Source organism: Crocuta crocuta, unplaced genomic scaffold (assembly GCF_008692635.1).
Source record: "Crocuta crocuta isolate KB4526 unplaced genomic scaffold, BGI_CrCroc_1.0 scaffold228, whole genome shotgun sequence".
NCBI lineage: Eukaryota > Metazoa > Chordata > Mammalia > Carnivora > Hyaenidae > Crocuta > Crocuta crocuta.
This window is the reverse complement of record NW_027532820.1, coordinates 2,499,226-2,522,447: the sequence shown is the minus strand read 5'-3', so window position 1 is coordinate 2,522,447 and position 23,222 is coordinate 2,499,226. Positions and strand designations below refer to the sequence as shown.

General features: G+C 37.3%; 1 protein-coding gene across 1 annotated transcript in view; it reads left to right on the top strand.

Annotated features, from left to right (window-relative positions):
• Positions 1 to 23,222, top strand: part of UBN2 (ubinuclein 2) — a 67,738-nt gene that overhangs the window by 31,199 nt on the left and 13,317 nt on the right. Inside the window, exons 6-13 of the mRNA XM_077781079.1 lie at positions 593 to 1,082; positions 5,739 to 5,809; positions 11,328 to 11,457; positions 14,716 to 14,834; positions 15,350 to 15,463; positions 16,031 to 16,174; positions 16,893 to 16,943; positions 19,081 to 19,123. Coding sequence (XP_077637205.1) covers positions 593 to 1,082; positions 5,739 to 5,809; positions 11,328 to 11,457; positions 14,716 to 14,834; positions 15,350 to 15,463; positions 16,031 to 16,174; positions 16,893 to 16,943; positions 19,081 to 19,123 — 1,162 coding nt within the window. The remainder of the gene's footprint in view (positions 1 to 592; positions 1,083 to 5,738; positions 5,810 to 11,327; positions 11,458 to 14,715; positions 14,835 to 15,349; positions 15,464 to 16,030; positions 16,175 to 16,892; positions 16,944 to 19,080; positions 19,124 to 23,222) is intronic.

The following is a 23,222-nucleotide window of genomic DNA, read 5'->3' as shown; positions in this document are numbered from 1 at the left end:
TTTTTTTTTTTTTTTTTTTTTTTTTTTTTAATGTTTTATTTATTCTGAGAGAGGGAGACACAGCGTGAGCAGGGTAGGGTCAGAGAGAGAGGGAGATACAGAATCTGAAACAGGCTCCAGGCTCTGAGATAGCTGTCAGCACAGAGCCGGATGCAGGGCTCAAACCCACGAACTGTGAGATCATGAACTGAGCCAAAGTCGGACGCTTAACCGACTGAGCCACCCAGGCGCCCCTTTACTTGGTTAATTCTTTAGGTGACTACTTTATACATTTGCTAAAGAACGTGAACATTCCAAAAAAAGTAGTAAGTTTGACTTCATAGACTTTAGTAATCCTGAGTTACCTTCAGTTTTATTTCTTTCTGTTGACTTTTGTACTTTTGTTTTCTTTACTCTGATGGCCGTTTACCTTTTGACCTTTCCCCAATGAGTCCAGATGAGGATGAAGGTGATGTTGTAAAAGGATATTGTAAGAAGAAATTTGCTTTCCCACCTATCAAATGATCATTTTGATTATCTGTGCCTGCTTATTTACACGGGCTTTAAACTTTAAAATTCTACATAGCCTAACTGGTCCCTTTTTTCTTCACAGAGTTGTGGCTCTGAATTCACACAAGTCTGAAAAAAAGAAGAAACGTTATAAAGATTCTCTTTCTCTAGCTGCCATGATACGAAAATTTCAGAAAGAGAAGGATGCATTAAAGAAGGAGCCTAACCCCAAAGTCCCAATGAACTTAACAACCTCCTCTCTGAATAAAACTCCCTCCGCTGCTGTAGCATTGGGAAATGATGTCTCGGACTTAAATCTGAACAGTGCTGATCCGGACCTCCCCATTTTTGTTGGCACAAATGAACATGAACTGTTTCAGGAAGCTGAAAATGCCCTAGAGATGCTAGATGATTTCGACTTTGACAGATTACTGGATGCTGCTTCTGATGGTAGCCCCCTCTCTGAGTCGGGGGGAGAGAATGGAAACACCACCCAGCCAACCTATGCCTCTCAGATTATGCCCAAGGTGGTGCCCACACTCCCAGAGGGTCTGCCTGTCCTCCTTGAAAAACGCATTGAAGACCTCCGTGTAGTAAGTATAATTCCCTTGTTTCTTATTTGCTGCACAAACATAATAAGTGCATTTTATAAGGCAAAAATAAGAACCTACAATCCCAATACCTATATAAACAATTTTTAATTTTCTGTATTTCCTTTCAGGCATTGGCTATATTTATAAACCTTTGATTTTAAGTAGAAGTATGTATAACTATAGTTATAGCATGATATGGGTGGTTGTTTTATTATTTCATTTCAACTTCTAGTTTTCAGCATAGGTTTCATATTATAGTAAAGAAGTCATGTAAAAGCGGAGGGAACGTAGGAGCAAGTAGTAACATTGCATGGGTGTACCTGAACGTGATCTGAACTATACTGACATCTGGTTATTTTATAATTGATTTTTCCAACTAATCCTTTCCAGCTAATCAGCACCTTTTGTAAGCATGCACTGTGTTCCCAGTAGGACAGACTTGAGAGCTGAGTGTTTAGCATGTCGCCTTAGATACCTCTCTAGATCGACTTGGATTCGTAATCCTTGTTTAACTAGCTGCAAATCCAGATAAATGTCATCACACTTATCCAATTAATCTCACAGAGAGAGTATTTGGACTTAAAATAACATTCCAAATCTAGCTTAAAATGCTCTTATTGATTACTTTAGCATGTTTATTTGAACCCATGCCATATTTTAGTCCCCCTTTTTTTTCCTGACTACAACAGTAAAACACATTACAAAATGTATTTCAGGAGCACCTGACTGGCTCAGTCGGAAAAGCATGCAACTCCTGATCTTGGGGTTGGGAGCTTAAGCCCCATGTTGGTTGTGGAGATTACTAAACAGATAAATTAAAAACCCGAAACACCAAAAGTGTATTTCATACGTAGGGAAAGATCACCTATTATCTGACATTCATTCCCCACCGCCAACAGAGATAACTACTATTTACTATGTATTTTTTTGGATTTTAATCCATGAATTCGCAAATGTTATATTATTATAAAAAATAATGGGATTGTAATGTATGGACTGTTCTACAACTTGCTTCTTTCTCCAAGGATTAGTGTAATCTTATTTAAGTCATGTTTTAAAATGTATTAACTATGTTTATATTGTATTTATTTCTCATAACTTTTCCTCAAATTTAAATATCTGGTTAGGGGAATATTAGATTTATCTGATTTTTTCAGTAACTGGCCCACAGATTTTATTTAGCAATTCTGTTATTTTTTCTGTTTTATTCTTTAGCGTTTCTTCTGGAGTTGTGACCTAAGTGTAACTGCCTGTTAAAGTGTTAATTTATTTTATTTTGAGAGAGAGGAAGAAAATTTCGTGCTTAACCGACTGAGCCACCCAGGTGCCCTGATTGCCAGTGTTCTTAGGTTATAACTTGTATTTCCCATAGTTTTTGCCTTGTTCATTTCTGTGATATGTTGTTTGACCCATAAAATTCTTTAAAAAAATTTTTTTTAATAGTTTATTTATTTTTGAGAGAGAGAGGGAGACACAGAATCTGAAGCAGGCTCCAGGCTCTGAGCTGTCAGCCCAGAACCCGATGCAGGGCTTGAACCCACAAACTGTGAGACCATGACCTCAGCCGAAGTCGGACGCTTAACCGACTGAGCCACCCAGGCGCCCCAGACCCATAAAATTCTTGATAGCTAGATCTTCTTTGTGGTCATTATCATTTTAAGGTGACTTTTTATGCTGTTAATGCCTTTCACCTTGAATTTAGCTTTGTCTGATTTACCGTGGACTCTCTTATTTTTACATAGTATATAGCTTTTCTTATCATTTACCTTCAACCTCTTTAATTTTCTTTAGTTTAGCTCTTTCTAAGATAGCGTATAAATGTAAATTTGTTTATTGACCTCATTTGAGTCTTTTTTCTTTTAACAAATAATTTTAACTTCTTACATTTGTTATAATTATATAATTGATCTTTGCCATTTTCTTTTTTATTGTTCTTTTATTTCCTCCTTTGTTTTCATTCTTGAGCTGTTTTCTGTTTTCTTGAGCTATTTTTTGAAAAGTTTACAATTTCTATAGTTTCAGTAATAAATAGGTTTTTAATTTAATCTTTTTAGCTACTTTGTATAGAAAATATGGGTTTTCTTTCTTTTTTATGGTTAAGAAATTTGAGGTAGGTTATAGCGTGGTCAGGTCCACACAACTAGTAAGTGATGGAGCTGAAATTTAACTACAGTCTGGGCTTTTTGGTCTCTCATTTTGCCCATTCCTAAAATCTTTAGTTTCTTCTAAATTTTAAAAAGTGCTTAGTGACGTGATCCACATTTTTCAAGATGTAATTAATAACAATAGCTGCTGTTTATTTAGCAAAACTTGTACCCTGAACTGAGCGCCATGCTGCCAGGTCTCCCATAGCGGTTACGATTCAGGAGGCAGCACTGTGATTGGGCTTGGTGTTCTTTACCTACTGTGCAGTCTGTCCTCCCCCAATCCAGTGAGGTAGGTAGTGTTCCATTTAATAGATGAGGAAATAAAGGTTCAAAAGGTTTAAATGCTTTAGGTATCCGAGCCATGATTCAGAGGCAGAACCATGGAGCTCCATAACAGGCAGTCTCTGTGCTATGTTATATGCCATTCATTCTCACTTAATAAACAAAATAAAATTGATTAGTAATAAGTGTGTTACAATCTTGTAAAAGCTTTGTCTTATACACCAAAAATTATTCTCTGTGTCTGTAGTAGCCCTGCCAGGGTTAGTATATCCCCTCTCTTGGTAGAGAATCATCAATAAGAAGTTTGATATCACTTACTGGTATCTATGACTTCTATTTTTAATTTGAAATATGAGATGGAGGCATGCCTGGGTGGCTCAGTCGATTAAGCATCCAACTCTTGATTTTAGCTCAGGTTGTGATCTCACACTTCATGAATGCAAGCCCTGTGGCTGGGCTCTGCACTGAGAGCGTGGAGCCCACGTGGGATTCTCTGTCTCCCTCTCTCTCTGCCCCTCCCCCTCTTGTGCATGTGTTCTCTCTCTCAAAATAAATGAAAAAAAGAAATATAAGGTGGTATTTTTTCTTTAGGAGGTGAGATTTCATCCTTGGCTTAAATGCTTATGTCTGTGTGATAAGGAGTTGTTTCTTAGGACTCTTTTCTTACTTTGTAATATTCTCCCACTGTTCAACTTCTTGACTTTTTTAAATTTTCTTTCATGAGGGGCGCCTGGGTGGCTTAGTCGGTTAAGCGTCCGACTTTTGCTTAGGTCATGATCTCGCGGTTCGTGGATTCGAGCCCCGCGTCGGGCTCTGTGCTGACTGCCGGCTCAGAGCCTGGAGCCTGTTTCAGAGTCTGTGATTCCCTCTCTCTCTGACCCTCCCCTGCTCACGCTGTCTCTCTCTCTCTCCTAGAAATAAATAAAAAAACATTAAAAAAAAATTAAATTTTCTTTCATGACATTTAGTTTTCCTTATTGCTTTCATGTATTTCTGCCCACTGCATATACACAGCTTTTATTCTTTCTAAGAAATACTGAGGCACGCCTTAGAAATTTTCTTCTATTTATTGCATGTAAAATTGTCAAATAACTTGATGGCTTGACACGGTCAGCATATGGCTTGCTCAGATTATTAGATCAGATTTCTTGATGTTTAACATCTCATAGATCTCAACCATATCCTTTGTGATTTTCCCAGTAAATTTTGCTTATGGTAGAGTGTCTTACTGTGTATCGTTGGTTTCTCGTCACCTGGTTGAGGCGACAGTAATGATGAAAATACTATTCTTAAGCTCACGGCATTAATTTTTGCTTATTCCTTGATAATAACCTTAGCTACGTTTTTTTGTTGTTCATGATTAGGTAGAACCTAAACTGGCTGCAGGAAGCCAGTGTCTGAATCTCTTTGCACAGTGTGCTCATGTTGCCCAGTTGAAGTCGGAGAGCTTGTGGGGTGAGCCCTGGATGCACCACTTATTAAGTAGTGTGATTTGGGGGCACGCCATGTAACCCCTGACAGATTCAGGTTCCTTGTTTGTATAATGAGGGCTGTCATACCAATGTCATTGGCTGTTGTGAGGATTAAACATGATAGTGAGTGTAACATAGAGAATATCAGACAGATCTTCTGTGGTTGGTGTCTGTAGAAAGTGAGACTTCTGCTTTCTGTTATGTTGGAGATCACAGCAGTAATTAATAAACCAGTGGATAGTCAAATACACAAGATACCCAACACACTGAAAAGTCTTGTGTTTGGGGTGCCTGAGTGGCTCAGTCGGTAGAGCGTCTGACTTCAGCTCAGGTCATGATCTTGCAGTTCATGGGTTCAGGCCCCGCATCAGGCTCTGTATTGACAGCTCAGAATCTGGAGGCTCCTTCGGATTCTGTGTCTGCCCCTCCTCCGCTCACGCACTCGCTTGCTCTCTCTCTCTCTCTCACTCTCTCCCAAAAACAAAAAATTTTTTAAAAAGTCTTGTATGTATGATTCTGTTAATTTATAAAGATTGAGAAAAATTAAATACAGATATAATAGGAAACAGTGGTACATATGCTAAATTTGTTTCAACACTGCCTACTCATGTCAGGTACTAAACTGGGTACGGAGGAAACAAAGTGAGTTAAATCATACTCACCTCACCCTCAAGAGGCTTATTCTTTCCTAAATAGATATGGAAACAAATAATGTGTTTATTGAAAGCAATATTGACAATCTTATGTTTCTCTAGGCTGCCAAACTTTTTGATGAAGAAGGAAGGAAAAAATTCTTTACACAGGATATGAATAATATTCTTCTGGAGTAAGTAATTCTTTTCTTCGATTAAAAAAACCTGAAAAATTATTTAAACTTGACGAATTTGTTTAAAAATATAGCTGATTACAACTTTATAGGTTGAATATTATTTTAGATTTAAATATATTTTTTTTGTCACACTCTATGAAAGTGTCTTTCTGGAACAGCTCTGAATGTTCATATTAAATTTGGTATAATTTTCCTTCTACTTTCATTCAGACTTGGGAAAAATAATTCCGTTGGTATCTAGCAAGGTTAATATAATTCATACAAACATTTGTAGATAAATGGAAAGTATGGTTTAAAGGAGAAATTCTGGTTGTGAGGTAGGAGAGAGGCAATGTGGAGAAGAGAAAGGGTGGAGGGGGGGCCAGGCCGAAGGCCACCATATGATACAGATTGTATTTAAGTTTGTGACAGATTGTATTTAAGTTCCTGACAGTTTTTACTCTCAGCTGGAGTTTGATACTAACAAAGCTGTGGGTCCTCAATTGTGGTCAAATAAGTTGTCCTTATAGAACAAATGGATTGTAAATTTTGACCATTAGTTATAGAAGTTGAGTGTGTAATTAATTGCAAGCAGAACTCGACAAAAAAACAATCGTGGAGAAAACAGCAAATTTTCCTCCTCTTTCACGAAAACGATGTGTGCCTGTTCTTCGAGGTTCAGTAGTGTTATATACAAAGAAACCGTCAGTATTTCCAGTAAGTACTGTGTGGGAGGCCTGTCTTTTAAATATACAATGAAGGTAGTTTCTCATATAAAGGATGATGGATTGGTTTGTTTTGATAACTGTTTTAATGAACTACAATCTCTGTTTCTCCTGGAATACTTAAAAAATCTTTTTGGTCCCCCACGGACTCATGAAACACATAACCTAGTGTGCTGCTGGTGTAGTGACAGGCATTTCTTGTTCCTGCTCTTCATTTTAGCCAGGGATTTTCAGATTGATTCTGTCTGTCTGGAAGCACAGCAAATGCTTCCTGTCTGCGCCAGATCCTTTTACCTGGCTCCCTTTTTACCCCAGATTCAATAAAGAGTATAACCATTATTCATCAGAGCCGTCCCAGATTCCATAGTCAGGAATCTGACTAGCTCTTCTTTTTCTTCCCACTTGAGAGCCCTATGTTTACTAGCACAGGTCCTTTTCCTGTGACTGAGACCATTGTTAATTATTTTACTCTTCTGTAAGAAGGACCATCTTTTTCTCTCCTGAGAGAAACAAAGGACCATCCTTGGGACCTAACATCTCAAATAAGCAGAATATCAACATTCCATTAACAGGCTTCTATCTTTCTTTTTCTTTCTTTCTTTGTTTCTTCTTCTTCTTCTTCTTCTTCTTTTTTTTTTAAGTAATCTCTACACCCAATGTGGGAGTCGAACTCATGACCCCGAGAGCAAGAGTCACATGCTCTACCAACTGAGCCAGCCAGGCACCCCCACCACCCCCAGCAGACTTCTCTTAATCCCTCCATGTTTGTCTTAAATCCTCTCGTTTCTCAGAGCCCTATTTTTATTTCACAGAGTGTTCTTCCAGTTCTACAAGCCCTAGTGCTCAGTCTATTTTTTTCTTTTGTAGTCACTTATTTATGCCTCTTTTTCCACTTTCCTAAACATCCCTGATTTCTTTGTACTGAGTTGATCTTCTAAGGTCATATGGTATATGATTATTTTGTGTAGTAAATTTCCATGAAATTATCCACTTGTATTGGCTCTACCTCATCATTGCTTCTTTATGATGGGGAGAAAGGGAGGTAAGTTTATTGGAATAGGGAACACTTTTTCTTTTTACCTAATTAAGTTTGACTTGGATCAGTAAATATACAACATGCTGACTTGATCTTTCCTATTTCCTCCTTTACCTCAAGCAGACATTGCTAATAAAATCTTGATACTCTTTGCCTATGATCTCAATCCAACCTGAGTTCTGTTCAACAAATGCTCTAGGCAGGTACTACAATCCCAGTGGACACTTGGCAATGAGCCCTGTCTGCCATCTCATTGTTAGATACTGCTTTAAGGAACTCATGAGTGAGTATTGGCTTTTGAATCTCAGTATGAATAGACTTATCAATTGGTCTTTATGTTGGTCTCACCTTCTCTGACATAAAGAAAGGTTACCAAAGTGAAGGGGTTGATCCTCTGCCACAGCTCTCCTTACTCTCTTGAGGGGTTACTTTGCCTTTGGAAAAACAAACTTGGAACATCTTTTTTTTTTTTTTTTTTAAATTTTTTTTTTATGTTTTATTTATTTCTAGGAGAGAGAGAGAGACAGTGTGAGCAGGGGAGGGTCAGAGAGAGAGAGAGTCACAGACTGAAACAGGCTCCAGGCTCTGAGCTGGCAGTCAGCACAGAGCCTGACGCGGGGCTTGAACCCACGAACCGCGAGATCATGACCTAAGCAAAAGTTGGACGCTTAACCGACTAAGCCACCCAGGCGCCCCAGAACAACATCTTTAACCTATGCCACACCAGGCCTTCTGTAGGTAACACTAGAACCAGCCCATCTGAATAAGGTCGTTCAGGGAAGGAGGGATCTACATCCCTCAATAGGCTTTTGAGTTCTTGCTATAAAATAAGAGTTATTTTTGATTTTGAGTTTGGGTTACTACTCCTTAAGTCTTTCTTCAGTTACTAGTTTCAGTGGTTCTGTTATATGGATCGTATTGGTAGGATATCTGAAGTATTTAAGGAAAAATTCAAGAAATTTTAGTAGATTCTGAATTCATTTGGACTTAATTAGTCAGGTTTTCTTTTACTAGTGTTTTTAAACTGAATAAGATATGTATTCTTTTTTTTTTTTTTATGTTTGTTTTTTAGACAGAGCATGGGCCAGGGAGGGGCAGAGAGAGAGGGAGACAGAGGATCCAAAGCAGGCTCCATGCTGTTAACAGAGACCTCATCGCGGGGCTTGAACTCAGGAACCACAAGATCATGACCTGAGCCAAAGTTGGACACTTAACTGACTGAGCCACCCAGGAGCCCCTGTATTCTGTTTTTTAAAAGAAGGCGAAGGGTGCTTGGCTGGCTTAGTTGATGGAGCCTGTGACTTGATCTCGGGGTCAAGATCCTAAGCTCCACATTGGGTGTAGAGGTTACTTAAAAAAACAATTATTAAATAGAGGGNACTACCATGGGAATTGAGCAAAGACTATACCTTGTTTTCTTTGGACCTTTACCAAGAGCTGGCAGTTCACTATTTAAGAAAATTACATCAAGAATTGGGGGAGTTGAGGGGCGCCTGGGTGGCTCAGTCAGTTAAGCGTCCGACTTGGGCTCAGGTCATGATCTCGCGGTTCGTGGGTTCGAGCCCCGCGTTGGGTTCTGTGCTGACAGCTAGCTCAAAGCCTGGAGCTGGTTTCAGATTCTGTGTCTCCCTCTCTCTCTTACCCTCCCCTGCTCATGCTGTCTCTTTCTCTCTCAGAAATAAATAAAACATTAAAAAATTTTTTTAAAAATTAAAAAAGAGTTGATGAGATAGGAACATATATTTATGTATCAATTATGGTGAAATGACTGTATTTCTAGAACTTGATGTGAAAATATAGGTAAGACTAAGCATTCCTGAGCCAGAAGAGTCTTTTTTATAAAGTTGGCCATTGCTTCAGCTATGGATTCCTATGTTGTGTTTGTTTGAGGCTTCTTCAGAGGCATATGAGTGCCTTGTAAAGATAGGGATATAAAAGTGGGTTTCAACCTTACTTACTCAGAAAATCCAGTGTTTGTCTCCAGTGTATTACCAGCAAATGGTCTCAGTATATTTTTGTCCATTTAGAGCCTATAGTGATCTCATGCTTATAATTTATTATCAGAGGTTTGAGAACCATTCATTGTAACATTCACGCATGGATATCTGCTTTAGGGTTAGACTTGAAGGAGAGAAAAGGAAAGAAATATGGTGGAGAGAAGGGGTCAGGTTCAGGAAAGTTCATTGCTTTGGGAGAACCTTTATTTTTCTAAAATGTGAAAATACCTGAAATTCAAACTTTCATTGCCATGTGTTTTTAGTCATCTCCAGATACTTCTTAGACCTTAGAAGATTGTAATTCTTAGAAAAAATATTAAATGTATGAGAGATGTGTGCATAAAAGCTACTGCTCTCAAGTAGGAATTTGTATATATTTGTGATAGACCTGTATAGTCTATAGCCTTAGGAGTTAATATGGTTCTTTAATTTTTATCTGGTATAGGCTTAGGAGCAGGGAGTCAGCTCTTCCTGTTTTTTAGTTTCCCCCTCTTTGGAAACCACTAATTTTTATATGTCACTGAGTCAGTCTATTCTTAATTAAAATCTCTTACTACTTGGAGTTTTATTTTATTTTCAGCCTCAACTACCCTTTAATAATAGGGCAAGCCAGGAAGCCTCCTACCCAGAGTCTAAACCTTTAATAAAGCTCTACACATAATTTATTTAACCAAATGTTTATACACAGAACTCATGACAGTAATGGTCGTTTCCCGTATGATCCTCTGCATTTGACCTCTGGTTCTTATAGAACCTAAACATTTTTTTCATTTGTATATTATGTTTGACTTCTCTAATACCAAGAATTTTCTCTTGCCAATGCTAAGAGCATAGTTTTCCACGTTTCATTGTTTTTGAAATTTGTAGTGTATCTTATAAGTGATGGACATATTTGATAGGCAGGGTTTCTTTTCTTACCCAAAAGCTGTTAATTGAATCTTTGCATTCATCTTAGGAGAATTATTTATTAAATCTTCCTGTATCTTCTCCTATAATAGAATATGATGGTTTGGACATAGTTTGTTACCATGAGCCCCAGTTAAGTCTTGGCCTTCAAATAAACATCCGTTCCTATCTTCCTACAATAGCATCTGCCAGATACAGTGTCTTCCATCTTGGAAGAAGCCTCAGTTATTTCTTGGTAGACTTGTCCAGCTGAATATATGGTGGCTGTTAAAATTCTTTTCCTTCTTTTTCTTTAAATAACTATTAGGCTAAATACCCATATAACAATTTATTTTTGGTCTACAAAACTAATTTATAAATGGAAACAGGAACCAAAGAATTGGAATAAATTGAACAAACTATTAAATATCTAGTTTGTGCAAGGCAAGCATAACAAGGGAGACAGATGGATAAAACAGTCTGTATATGTAGCCAGCAGAGCTCTACCTCTTCTGAATCTGCAATTCTTTCAGACACCTCCAAGGAAAAAATATTCTAAGAACTCATTGAAACTATATGTCTCTGTAGCTTAGCAATTGTGGTGGCAGGGAGAGGAGATGTGAATATCTCTTTGAGGAAATGAGCTTTTGATTAATAATGGAGTATCTATGCTTTACCCAAAAATGTAGGCTTTGTCCCTGTTCATCAAAAAAATTATTCACCAGGCTACTTGGGTTTATATAAATTCTCTGTATATTTTTTTCCTTGAAAAATACTGCCTAGGAAATCATGGAAAGATAAAACAAGAAAGAGTCGCTGCTTTTACCTCCCTGCTTATGTATTAGTACCTAAATGAAATTCTGTACTATTTATTTGTTGTTGTTTTTGTTCAGCATTGAGTTACAGCTACAGGAACTAGGCCCTGTCATTCGTAGTGGTGTCTACTCCCATCTTGAAGCTTTTGTGCCATGCAATAAAGAAACACTGGTAAAACGTCTAAAGAAGTTACATCTTAATGTCCAGGTAAGAGGAGGAACAATAATATCTGTATCTGGAGTTTTATTACCTGTGAAGAGATTAGTTTCTGTTTGGGACTTTTGCATATTAGTTGCTTTATACTCTTATTTTATGTATTGAATAACCGTAGGAGGTTTTTATTTTTATTTATTTATTTATTTTTTTTAAATGTTTTTTATTTATTTCTAGGAGAGAGAGAGAAAGACAGCATGAGCAGGGGATGGTCAGAGAGAGAGGGAGTCACAGACTGAAACAGGCTCTAGGTTCTGAGCTGGCAGTCAGCACAGAGCCCGACGCGGGGCTTGAACCCACGAACCGCGAGATCATGACCTAAGCGAAAGTCGGACGCTTAACCGACTAAGCCACCCAGGCGCCCCCATAGGAGGTTTTTAAAGACATATTGGATCTCTTGAAAAAAATTACTTTTCAGCAGGTGATAAGGCTAGATAAGAATGTTTTCTAAGGCATAGATTCCTGGACTGGTAAATAAATTTCAGTTCCACAGCTGATAAAACTTTGCCCCCAACAAATATCTGACAGATTCATAACTCAGTTTTCTTTTTTTTTTTTTTTTTTTAAATGTTTTATTTATTTCTAGGAGAGAGAGAGACAGCGTGAGCAGGGGAGGGTCAGAGAGAGAGGGAGTCACAGACTGAAACAGGCTCCAGGCTCTGAGCTGGCAGTCAGCACAGAACCCGACGCGGGGCTCGAACCCACGAACCGCGAGATCATGACCCAAGCGAAAGTCGGACGCTTAACCGACTAAGCCACCCAGGCGCCCCGCATAACTCAGTTTTCTTATTACTGAGTTGGATCTATACAGATTTATTTGCGCCTACATTACAAAGACTGGGAAAGAATCACAGGAGTACATGTAAACTTAGAGTTTTTTTGTGTAGTCATCCACGTTTTGCTGGATTCTTCTCCCCTAAGACCCCACCAAGTAATTAACTAACTTTGAAGGCTTCCAGTGGTCAGAAACTTATTTTATTATAGTATCAGAAAGTTCTTCTGTGCACCAAGCCAAATCTAGGTGCTTTCCACCCCATTGGTCCTAATTCTACCTTTGAGTCCATTCATAACCTAATTATTTGTCACCTTCATGGCTTTCATGTTTTTGAAAGCTTGTAATGTGTCTGCTCCTTCACTAGTTTTCAGTGCCTTCACTGTTCTGATTATTTTTCCCTTATGATTTATTTGATTATGTATTTTTAAAATATTTATAACTTGCAAGTAATAGAAAATAATGCAGTTTAAGACAAAAGAGGACATATTTTTTCTATTACTAAATGTATTTCATGGAATTAAAACTACATCTGGGAGGCACATGGGTGGCTCAGTCAGTTGAGCATCCAACTTTGGCTCAGGTCATGACCTCACAGTTCATGAGTTTGATCCCCACATCGGGCTCTCTGTTGTCAATGCAGAGCCTGCTTTGGGTCCTCTGTCCCCGTCTTTCTTTCCCCCTCCTCCGCTCATGCTCTCTCTCTCTCAAAAACAAATCAAAACAAAACAAAACAAAAAAACAACAAGAAAGGGATGGAAACTGATAATTGGGATTAACTTTTGTTTTTCTCTACCTGCCTCCCTATATCTTATTTTTATCCTTTTATGTGCATCTGAAAATATGATTACTTCATTCTCAAGGTTTTATATTATAGAAAGGCCACAGACAGGGATTGACTCAGCCCTCTCATCCCAATCCAAGTTTTTGTATCAGAAAATCTGATTATACTATCTTGGGTCAACCTAAACTTTTCTGGACAGAGGATAGGAGTCACACAGCATAACATGGCTGTCCCAGGGCTTCCGTAGCTCTGATGGGGGATGAATGTGGTGCCCAGGACCACTAGTATTATGATCTGATAGGCATAGGATTCTTTATTATAGGTATTGTACTTCTGTTCATAAAATAATTCTTTTGAATTCGGAAACTATAAGTTCTTTCTCAGTGTAAAGCAGAGTAATAAGTGAAATTTACTTGAGGTGAGATTTTGTGTCTGCGCCCGGCTCCTTCAGACATGGACTGTTGGAGCTTACCGCCGTACGTTTAGGTGACGGGCATAGGTGCCAGTAGAAAAGGAGCTGGAGATAGGAGAACAGCCTCTCATACATTATAAAATATTTTCTGAGGGGCAGTTCAGATTTGGTGTTTGAAGTGATTTAATATTCCTGTTGGGTGTGGAAGAAGACATCTATCTTAACCTTTGCTTTTCGTTATATGGTTTTATCATGTATACTTTTAATCCCTAAATACTACATAGTTTGATTTTGCATGCTTTTTTGAGCTTTGTATAAATGGAGTCATCCTGTCTCCATACTTTTCTTCTGCAGCTTGTTTTTTTACACTGAACATTATGTGCTTCAGATTTAGCTATGTCTTTACATGCGGTAGCACTCCAGTTTTCCTGCTGTGCAGTGTTTATACTGCTCTATTCTATAAATACATCCCAGTTATTGTATTTATTTTACTGTTGATAGATATTGGGTTGTTCCCAGGCAGATAGTCTTAGCTGCAGAATTGGAAGTGATCACCTAGGCACCATGATCCTTGAAGGTCACTTTTCTTTTAATGGGATTTTATAGCAAACACTGTCATGTGTGCAATAATGTTTGTTAATTGGTATGCATGAAAACAGTAAGAGTCTTCCAGTTTCCTCTTTCTCTTTGACCTTCACTGTGTAATTTTGCTTGCAGCATGAGTCACAATTAGTAACAATAAAATGAAAGAACAGGATGCCAACATCCCGTTGGTTGTCACCCAAAGCAAATAATATGTTCTAGTGTTGCAGAGGAGTATCTCCTCTCCTGGTACCAGTTCCCCATCAGAATGGTAATCAACCAGTAGTAGTCTGCACAATGTAGATTATGTTCTTTACTTGATTCTTTATATTACATTTAAAGTGTCCATATCGTTTCGTGGCCAAACATGGGGCCTTTTTAAGAATATGAAGGAATACATTATGTGTCAACTATACTCAAGTAAAACATTTTTTAAAGAAAAAATTTGTAAGGAACACTGTTAATTATGCTGGGGTAATTACCAGGCAGAGAGTAGGATTCTTGTTGGCTGCCTGGGAAGTACAGTTGTTCTAATTTTATAGCTGGAGTGCATCGTGAAGACTCGGTGTTGTAGAAGAAATGTCTGTATTTAAATATGCTTGCGTTTTAAATCTACAATTAGTGTCTTTTGAGAATCTGCTTGCAAAATAATTTTCGTAAATGTGTTTAAAAAAACTTGTAGTATGTTTTTTTTTTCCTCAGGATGATCGTTTAAGAGAACCTCTGCAAAAACTGAAACTGGCTGTTAGCAATGTCATGCCTGAACAGCTATTTAAATACCAGGAGGACTGCCAAGCTCGCAGTCAGGCTAAGTGTGCCAAGTATGTACCTCTTCTATTTGGACTGGCTTTTGCATTTGAGAAATATTTTTAGCCCTTAGGAATTGGTTGTAAGTGGACTTTATCACCAAATACAAATCCACATATACCACTGAAACTGTATAATTAAATATTTTCTAAATGACACAACACTTCCCATTCAGTTGCTTTGGTGTCAAAAGTAAAAGGTCTGTTGATTTAGTGTATGGGTGTGATCAAAGCAAGAGCTGGCGCTGGTCAGATATTTCCCATGTCACTCAATTTGATTGGCTGAAGTCGGACACATATTTTCTGAACTCAAAGATAAGTAATCATGCCTTTAAATAACACAGGTTGAAGACCTAATTTATCAAACTATTTTATGATGCTCTTCAAAGTATTATGTATAGAGGTAGAATACCTATTTACTCTGCCTTTTGAGTTAACGTTCAATTAAGCAATTTAACAAGTGTCTCTGGAGCATATCATAGCCACTGTTGGGTTAAAACTTCGCTTCATAAAATCTTTTTCATTTCTAGGTTGCAAACAGATGAGGAACGAGAAAAAAATGGATCCGAGGAAGATGACGATGAGAAACCGGGGAAACGTGTCATAGGACCAAGAAAGAAATTCCACTGGAATGACACCATCAGGTAAAATTTAACCAAAGCCTTCACTTTTAACCAATGGATAATGCAGAACTAAGGTTTCTAATAAAAAGAATATATAGAAAATGGAAGAGTAGATTGGAAGCAACCAAAAATTTGTGTGTAGGAAAAATTTATTCAAGAGAAGTTTGATTTGGTCCTGATATCTTTAGAGTGCTTTCACTTTTATTTTCATATTCTTTTAATAAGCTAATTTTCTAATTATTAAGTCAGTCATATTAGATTCAGAAAGTGAAGTACTCTGTATACATGTATAATCAATCATCCTTTTTACCAATATTTGTGTACCCCAAGTAGAGGGTGTGATTGCAAGACTATCCCTTTCAATCTTTGGTGCCTAGATGAAAGGTATCAAAGGAAATTGTCTCACATTGGGGATTTAGCTATATGTGTTAGCAATTATTTATCTTCATGTTATCTTCTGAATTCTTGAGATAATATTCTTTATCATTGCTGTCAGGTTTATGTGCTTAAAAAAATCTGTTTTAAGCTTAATTTTCCACAATTTTGCAGTCAGATTTATATATAAATATATATTTTTAATCTGTTTAGAACTTTGTTATGTAACCTTGTTGAGATCAAATTGGGATGCTATGAGTTAGAGCCAAATAAAAGCCAGTCTGCTGAGGATTATCTTAAATCCTTTATGGAGACAGAGGTGAAACCATTGTGGCCTAAGGGCTGGATGCAGGCAAGGTAAGAAATATGACATCCTAGATTTTATTTTACTTTCTTATTATTGCTCTGATTAAAGATACATATATATAGACAGATATATGAAAGTCATTTTGCTAAGAACCTAGTGTGTTTAGCGTTCTGTATAGCCCTTTCAGGTGATCTCTGCTTTAAAAACTTCAAGCATTGAAAAGACAAAACAGAGTTAGTCACAGGGACATGGAGATACAGAAACATACATAAGGGTGACTTTTTTGTCAACCACGTTCTCTTTTTTGCACCTGACTTTGCTAATAGAGAAAATGGATGGAGGGGTAGATGGCCATAAACATTGGGAGGGGATGATACATGATACATGGTATCATGCAGATAAGCTTAGAGCTGAATATGAAATTGAGAGTGTAGAGACAGAGACACACAACCTTGGGTTCTGTTGAAAATAGTCGTATAGAGTAGTGTCTCAAAAATTAATAGTCATCCAATATAAACCTTAAAGCGCAACCTGTCATCTAAGTGTTCCATCTTAAATCAGCAGAAAACATCTGTTGATCTGTTAAAAGATTTAAAGAAATATTCTATAAAACACCCCGTAAGACAGATTAGGGAATTTACTCTGTGCCGTTATAACTTTCATTTGATAAATAAGCAAGTAATACACTGTTGAAAACCATGTGAGTTAAACAAGAAAGTACCTTTTATCTGTTATACAAAAATAATCGTGTCCTTTTAACTTTTGCAGAATGCTTTTTAAGGAAAGCCGGAGTGTACATAATCATCTTACTTCTGCTCCGTGAGTAAAACAGACTCCGTATTTCTTCACTTATTTTTAACTCACATTATGTGCTTTAGTAAACAAAAGTATTATTTATTAAATGCGAGGTGAAATTGTGTGCTTAAGTGTGCATTTAGGCAGTCTCCATTTTACTACTGCCTTTTTTAAAAAAAGAATCCTTTTACTGTTGACTGTGTAGACCTGAGAACACATTTATCTGTTAAATAGTTCTCAGGCTAGCCTCCAGACACCTGAATGTGGGCTGGCCTGAGGTCTGGCAGTTAGGAGCCACGTGGACAGGAAGCCTCTGATGGTTTCCTTTGTTCCTGGGCCTTCTTCCCGCCAGTTCTTTTGTGTCCTTTTTCTTTCCCGCTTAATGACGATCAGCATAGCCAACCTATAGCTTTGTGCCTTGGGAGACAGCTGTTGGTACATACCTACCCTGCCTCGTCTTGCAGAGTGCTTCATTCCACAAAATTAACTTATTTTCCATGCCCTGCCCTTCTGTTCAAAACTGGATATTTCCCTAGTGGTGTGATTACTAAAGAAAGGCCTCTTAGTATCCTGATAGGCAGTAGTAAAAAGCTGGTTTTTTTTGTGGTTATATTTTGGGTAAATATTGGTTGACTTGACAAGAATTTTATTTTTACCTACAACTAAGAGCTATTTCTCTGCACCATAGAAGTGTAATAATAAGTTGTAAAAATATATAAAATTAGCAAGTTACTGAGACTTTATGGACCACTGTAATTCAGTATTCTACATGGTCTGGTCTGGATAACGTTACAAAACTCTCCGTCCCCGTGTATCCAATTTTAGTGGAATTTTTTTACAGCTCTTAGAAAGGACATTTTGTTAGTATACTATCAGCGTTATATTGAGTTGATTGTGGTTTTCAGTTCTTGCTATTCTTATTTTTTGAATAGAAATGTGGGATAAGTTTGGTTTCATACACATAGGTTTACTTTGTTGCTGGTGGTTTAATTATCCTGGGGTCCGGGAGATATCGATATGCATATATGTATTGGTATCAATAATATTTCTGGCCTTTAATTTCCCAGTAGTTCTAAAATCACAACTGTATTACAATTTAGGTGTAAATAATTCATCCCTTTAAATCTAAAGCAGATATTTACATAGATCCTCTCTCAGTTTTTTAAGTAGCTTTATTATTATGACTAACTTTGTGTTTTGTTTGATCTTGTTTTGTGTCAGAAAGCACAAATCGAAGGGATGTTTGGGCCTGACATTTTTTGCCCCAATGGTCTTTATAAAAAAACTTTGAAAATTACTGTTGCCTTAATGAAGTTGTAGATTGGTAGTTTTAATCAAGATATTTGTTAATTTAATGGATGACATTTCAACTTAATGAAGTGGAAATACTCAGTGTGAGGTATTTTAGCTTGTTAACCCTTTAGTCATTCAACAGACATTTGGGTACTTTATCCTACTATGGAACCCGTAAGGTTTCTTGTCTTCAGACTTTTTCACACTGGTTCCCAAAGGTTCCAGGGTTCTTGCCTTTTTTTTCTGTCATGTTGACATTTTTTATTTGATTTTTCATAGTAACATAATTTCTTTAAATACGAGGATTTGTTTTTTTAAATAATATCTTATTTACAAGTTCTTGGCAATGGTTTTTCTTAAATTATGGTTTAATTTGAGCTTGAAGTTTCTTGAAGATCTGTTTTCCTGTAAATAATTATTAATTCTTACCAGTTCTTTGAAATGAGTCTTCTTAGGCAGCTTTGTTACCCTGTCTTCAGTTATTTACATTTAATTTTTTAAAACCCATTATCATCTACAATTCATATTTTGCTAATAGTTTGGCCTTTCTTCCAGTTAATCGAAATTGGAGGAAATGTTATTGTATATGCATATATAAACTGTGTGTGTGTGGGTGTGTGTGTGGGTGTATATATATATATGCATGTATGTGTGTATGTATACAAATATATGTGTGTGTATATATATATATGCATGTATGTGTGTATGTATACAAATATATGTATATGTATATGTATATATATATAGTTCTTTTGTAGAATTTTTCCAAATAGCATAAGAAATTATTTACCCATGTGACGAAAAGATAAGAATTTCCTGATGAGTGACCTGTTACTGAAATGACCTCCTGTTTAATCTGTTGTCTTAGGGCAAAGAAAAAGGTGATTCCTGCACCTAAACCCAAAGTGAAGGTAAGTATTGAACCAAATCTTTAATTGATCATAATTGGGAAATGTTGAAATAAATTCATAAGATGAAAAGGATATATGGTATTTGGCATAGATCAATAGGTACTATATACTCTTAAGAAGAGTGTTTTTAAACTTTGTAAAAATCCTAGGACCACTGTATTTCAGAGAATAAATGTGTGGCAGTGGGAAATTTGAACACATTAATTAAATTGTAAGATTTAACCTCATTCAAGTTAGAAACTCTCTATAAAATATAACAAATATCCTTTAAAAGCATAGCTGAGATTGCAGATAAAATAAGAGAAATCCCAAGGGCCCAAAGCAAAGAAGAAGCTGTCAGAGTGTTACTGCGTCTTTGAAACTTTGGTTGCCTATAGGGGCATTTGCTGATTTTCATCCATCACTTAATGGTTTATTTTCTAATTTCTTCTCAAAGCACAAGAGATAGGGTTTTCTGGGGCTTATCTAGGTTAAGAATTAGACTGAAACTCATCATAAACCCGGACCTTCAAAGGGTAACCTCTTTGGTAAAAGAAAGGACTAGAAAAATTCACTCACCAGCACCAGCAGAAAGTAAGAAACGTGCGTGTCTTGACCCGAGTCCTAGATTAGGGGAAGGAAGTTCTCCCTAGAATTTAAGGAGTTTAGGAGTTTAATTTACACTACCTGTAAGATCTGGGAAATCCTCAAGCTTTGAAATAACTTAAAGGTATTAGATTAGTATTAACCCAAGGCAATTGGCAAATCAAATTCTCGCTTCAAAGGCTTCCCTCATAGATACCCTATCAAACATGAGCTTACAATCTGAAAATACAGAATACACAAGGAAACAAATTACTGTGAGTGAGAGTCAGCAGAAACATCTGATAGATCCCTGAGAGAGGCAAGAGATAGACTTACTGGGTTTCGAACATAAAGGGATTTAACTTGTTTAATATTCAAAGAATGAGAAGACAGGATAAAAAATATCACAATAGACAAAGCAGAGTTGAAAAGAACCAAGTACAACCTCTAGAAGTGAAAACTATAATCATTTGAAAGTAAAATTATAAAGAAATACCACATGCTTTATTTAGGTTTTAGACTTTCCCCATGGACTTCATCTCTTTGAATGGATGTTTCTTTACTTAAGAGATATGGCCAGAAGGTCATCCTTCTCTGTGGCCTTCTTAACTTTTAATATTAGAGGCTCTGTGAGTACAGAGTAAATAGTCCTCTTTTTCTTAGATACCTCACTTATCTTCTAATCCAAATAATATTGAGCCAGTATTTCATCACATCTGTTGAATTCGTGCTTTGTTTTGGCACTTTATTTTTGAACTCCTAATGCTTTTCATGAAGTGTTTGTTAAATTTTGATACATCTATTCAAACATATGATTAATTTATCAGAATTCTAATAATCACAAGGATGGCATAGGGAATTACCTGTTTTTGCTTGTTTGTGGCTTTGTGATTAAATTACTTTTTCCTTTTCCCCAAATGGAAAAACTATATAGCCGATTTGTGTTTTTCCTACCCTACTGTCCCTCAAATATGTATTTTTGTTATAAAGATAATGTAAGGAAATACAGTAGAAATGTGGGGGTGCCTTGCTGGCTTAGTTGGTGGAGCATGTGACTCTTGATCTCAGGGTTGTGAGTTCAAGCCCCACATTGGGCATGGAGCCTACTTTAAAAAAAGAAAGAAAATGCAAACAATATGGAAAAGTAAGAAAGAGAAAAGTATAAGTATCTAGAAAAAAAACCTCTTACTTTGTGGTACAAACCTACCCTCCCTTTCTTGCCACCTTTTCTTCCCTCCATCCAAGCACCTGTTCATTTATTCATATGATTTAAGATTTTATAAATGGGATAGCTTGCATTTTTTACTCAAATATATGCCAGGAACAACTATCTTTGCCAGTACAAATAATTTGGGGGCAGCTGGCTGGCTCAGAAGAGCATGCGACCCTTGATCTCAGGGCTCTGTGTTCAAGCTCCACATTTGCCCTAGAGCTTAACTTTAAAAATAAATAAATAGGGACACCTGGGTGGCTCAGTCGGTTAAACCTTGGCTCTTAATTTTGGTTCAGGTCATGATCTCATGGCTTGTGGAGATCAAGCCCTACTTGGGATTCTCTCTCTGTCTTCCCTTTCCCCGCTGGTGCAGACACTCTCTCGCTCTCTCTTATGCGTGCAAGTTCTCAAAATGAATAAAAACTTTAAAAAATAAGTAGGTAAAAATACAACCAATTTATTCATTTTTTAAAAAAGTTACTTAAGGGGCGCCTGGGTGGCTTAGTCGGTTAAGCGTCCGACTTTCGCTTAGGTCATGATCTCGCGGTTCGTGGGTTCGAGCCCCGCGTCGGGCTCTGTGCTGACTGCCAGCTCGGAGCCTGGAGCCTGTTTCAGTCTGTGACTCCATCTCTCTCTGACCCTCCCCTGCTCACACTGTCTCTCTCTCTCTCTCTCCTAGAAATAAATAAAAACATTAAAAAAAAAAATAAAAAGTTACTTAAAAAAGCAGTTTTATATTGGTAACACTGCCAGAATTATTCCAATACATTCTCCCCTCATCAGTTTCTATACATTTTTATAAAATGAAATTTTCACTAATGATAATTAGATGGATGGCAAGTCAAAGCAAACGTGTTTTATATGCATTACCCATTCATATCTTAACAAGTTTGACCTTAATGCAGTTACGCTACAGAATTCTGAGTTACAGAATTCTGAGAGGCAGTGGGGTTTTCAATCAGGGCTTTTGAGTAGCAGCTCAGAAAAATTGCTGTAGAAGTTAGAGTTTAACAGCATTTTTAACAGCTGCTTTACAGTAATACTGTAGATGGGGATGGATGGTAGAGACATTTCCTCTCCATTCTTTCCCCGCTGTAGTTAAGGTAAGTTGTTGTGGTGATATAAATTGATACACAGTTTAAGACTTTGGGTTTAGGTTTATTTGGGTTTGTTTTAAAGAAACTAATCGAAGAAACTTGGAAATGATTTTTATGTAATAGCTTTATTTCTTTTAAAAATTTTTTATGTTTATTTTTATTTTTGAGAGAGAGAGACAGACAGCATGAGCAGGGGAGGGGCAGAGAGAGAGAGAGAGAGAGGGAAACACAGTCTGAAGCAGGCTTTAGGCTCTGAACTGTCAGCACAGAGTCCCACACGGGGCTTGAACCCACAAACTCTGAGATCATGACCTGAGCCGAAGTTGGACACTTAACCAACTGAGCCACCCAGGCGCCCCAGTTTTATTTCTTCTTAATCTTAAAAATGACATGAGTCAAATACTTTATATTTCTTTTTTAAGGGAAACAGAAATTCTCTTATTTGTCTTTTTAATTCTTTTTAATTCTCTTGCTCTTTGAATATTTTACACTGTACCATATGGGGTGACTGGGTGGCTCAGACGGTTAAGCGGTTACATGTCTGACTCTTGATTTCAGCTCAGGTCATGATCTCATGGTTCATGAGTTCAAGCCCCAAGTCAGACTCTGTGCTGTTAGCACGGAGCCTGCTTTGGATTCTCTCTCTCCCTCCCTCTCCACCCTTCGCCTGCACACGCGCATGCTCTCTCAAAGTAAACTAAAAAAAAATAATAATAATAAACTGTGCTCTAATTCTCTTTTCTCTTACTTGAATTTTAAGAAGGTTAATTTTCTTTTTTTGAAAAAACAGACGATATTCTCTTAGGTATTCAGAATTTTAATTCCTAATAACCCTGTTTTCTTAGTATATGGCCTTGCTCATAGTAGACATTTAGTAAATATATGTTGAATAAATTACAAAAGATTTCTACCATAGTTAATAGAAGACATAATTTAGTGTGCTTGGATTCCAAGTCTTGGTTTGATGTGCCACTTCCTTTGTGTACTGGCTCTGGGTGGCTACAGCACAGGGCATGCAGAGGCAGAAGTACAAGGAAGCAGAACGTGAGAGTCCGTATCCTAGTAAACCGTTCTAGAGACAAGGGTGGAGTCTGAGGATAAATGCAGAATTTCTTCTAGGTACAAGGAAAATAAAAAGAGAATAGTCTCTGAACACATGGATTTGGAATAGTATGTGAAGACCTGATGCCGGTGGGCAGGGGTGGGCGGCGGGGGGGGGGGGGGG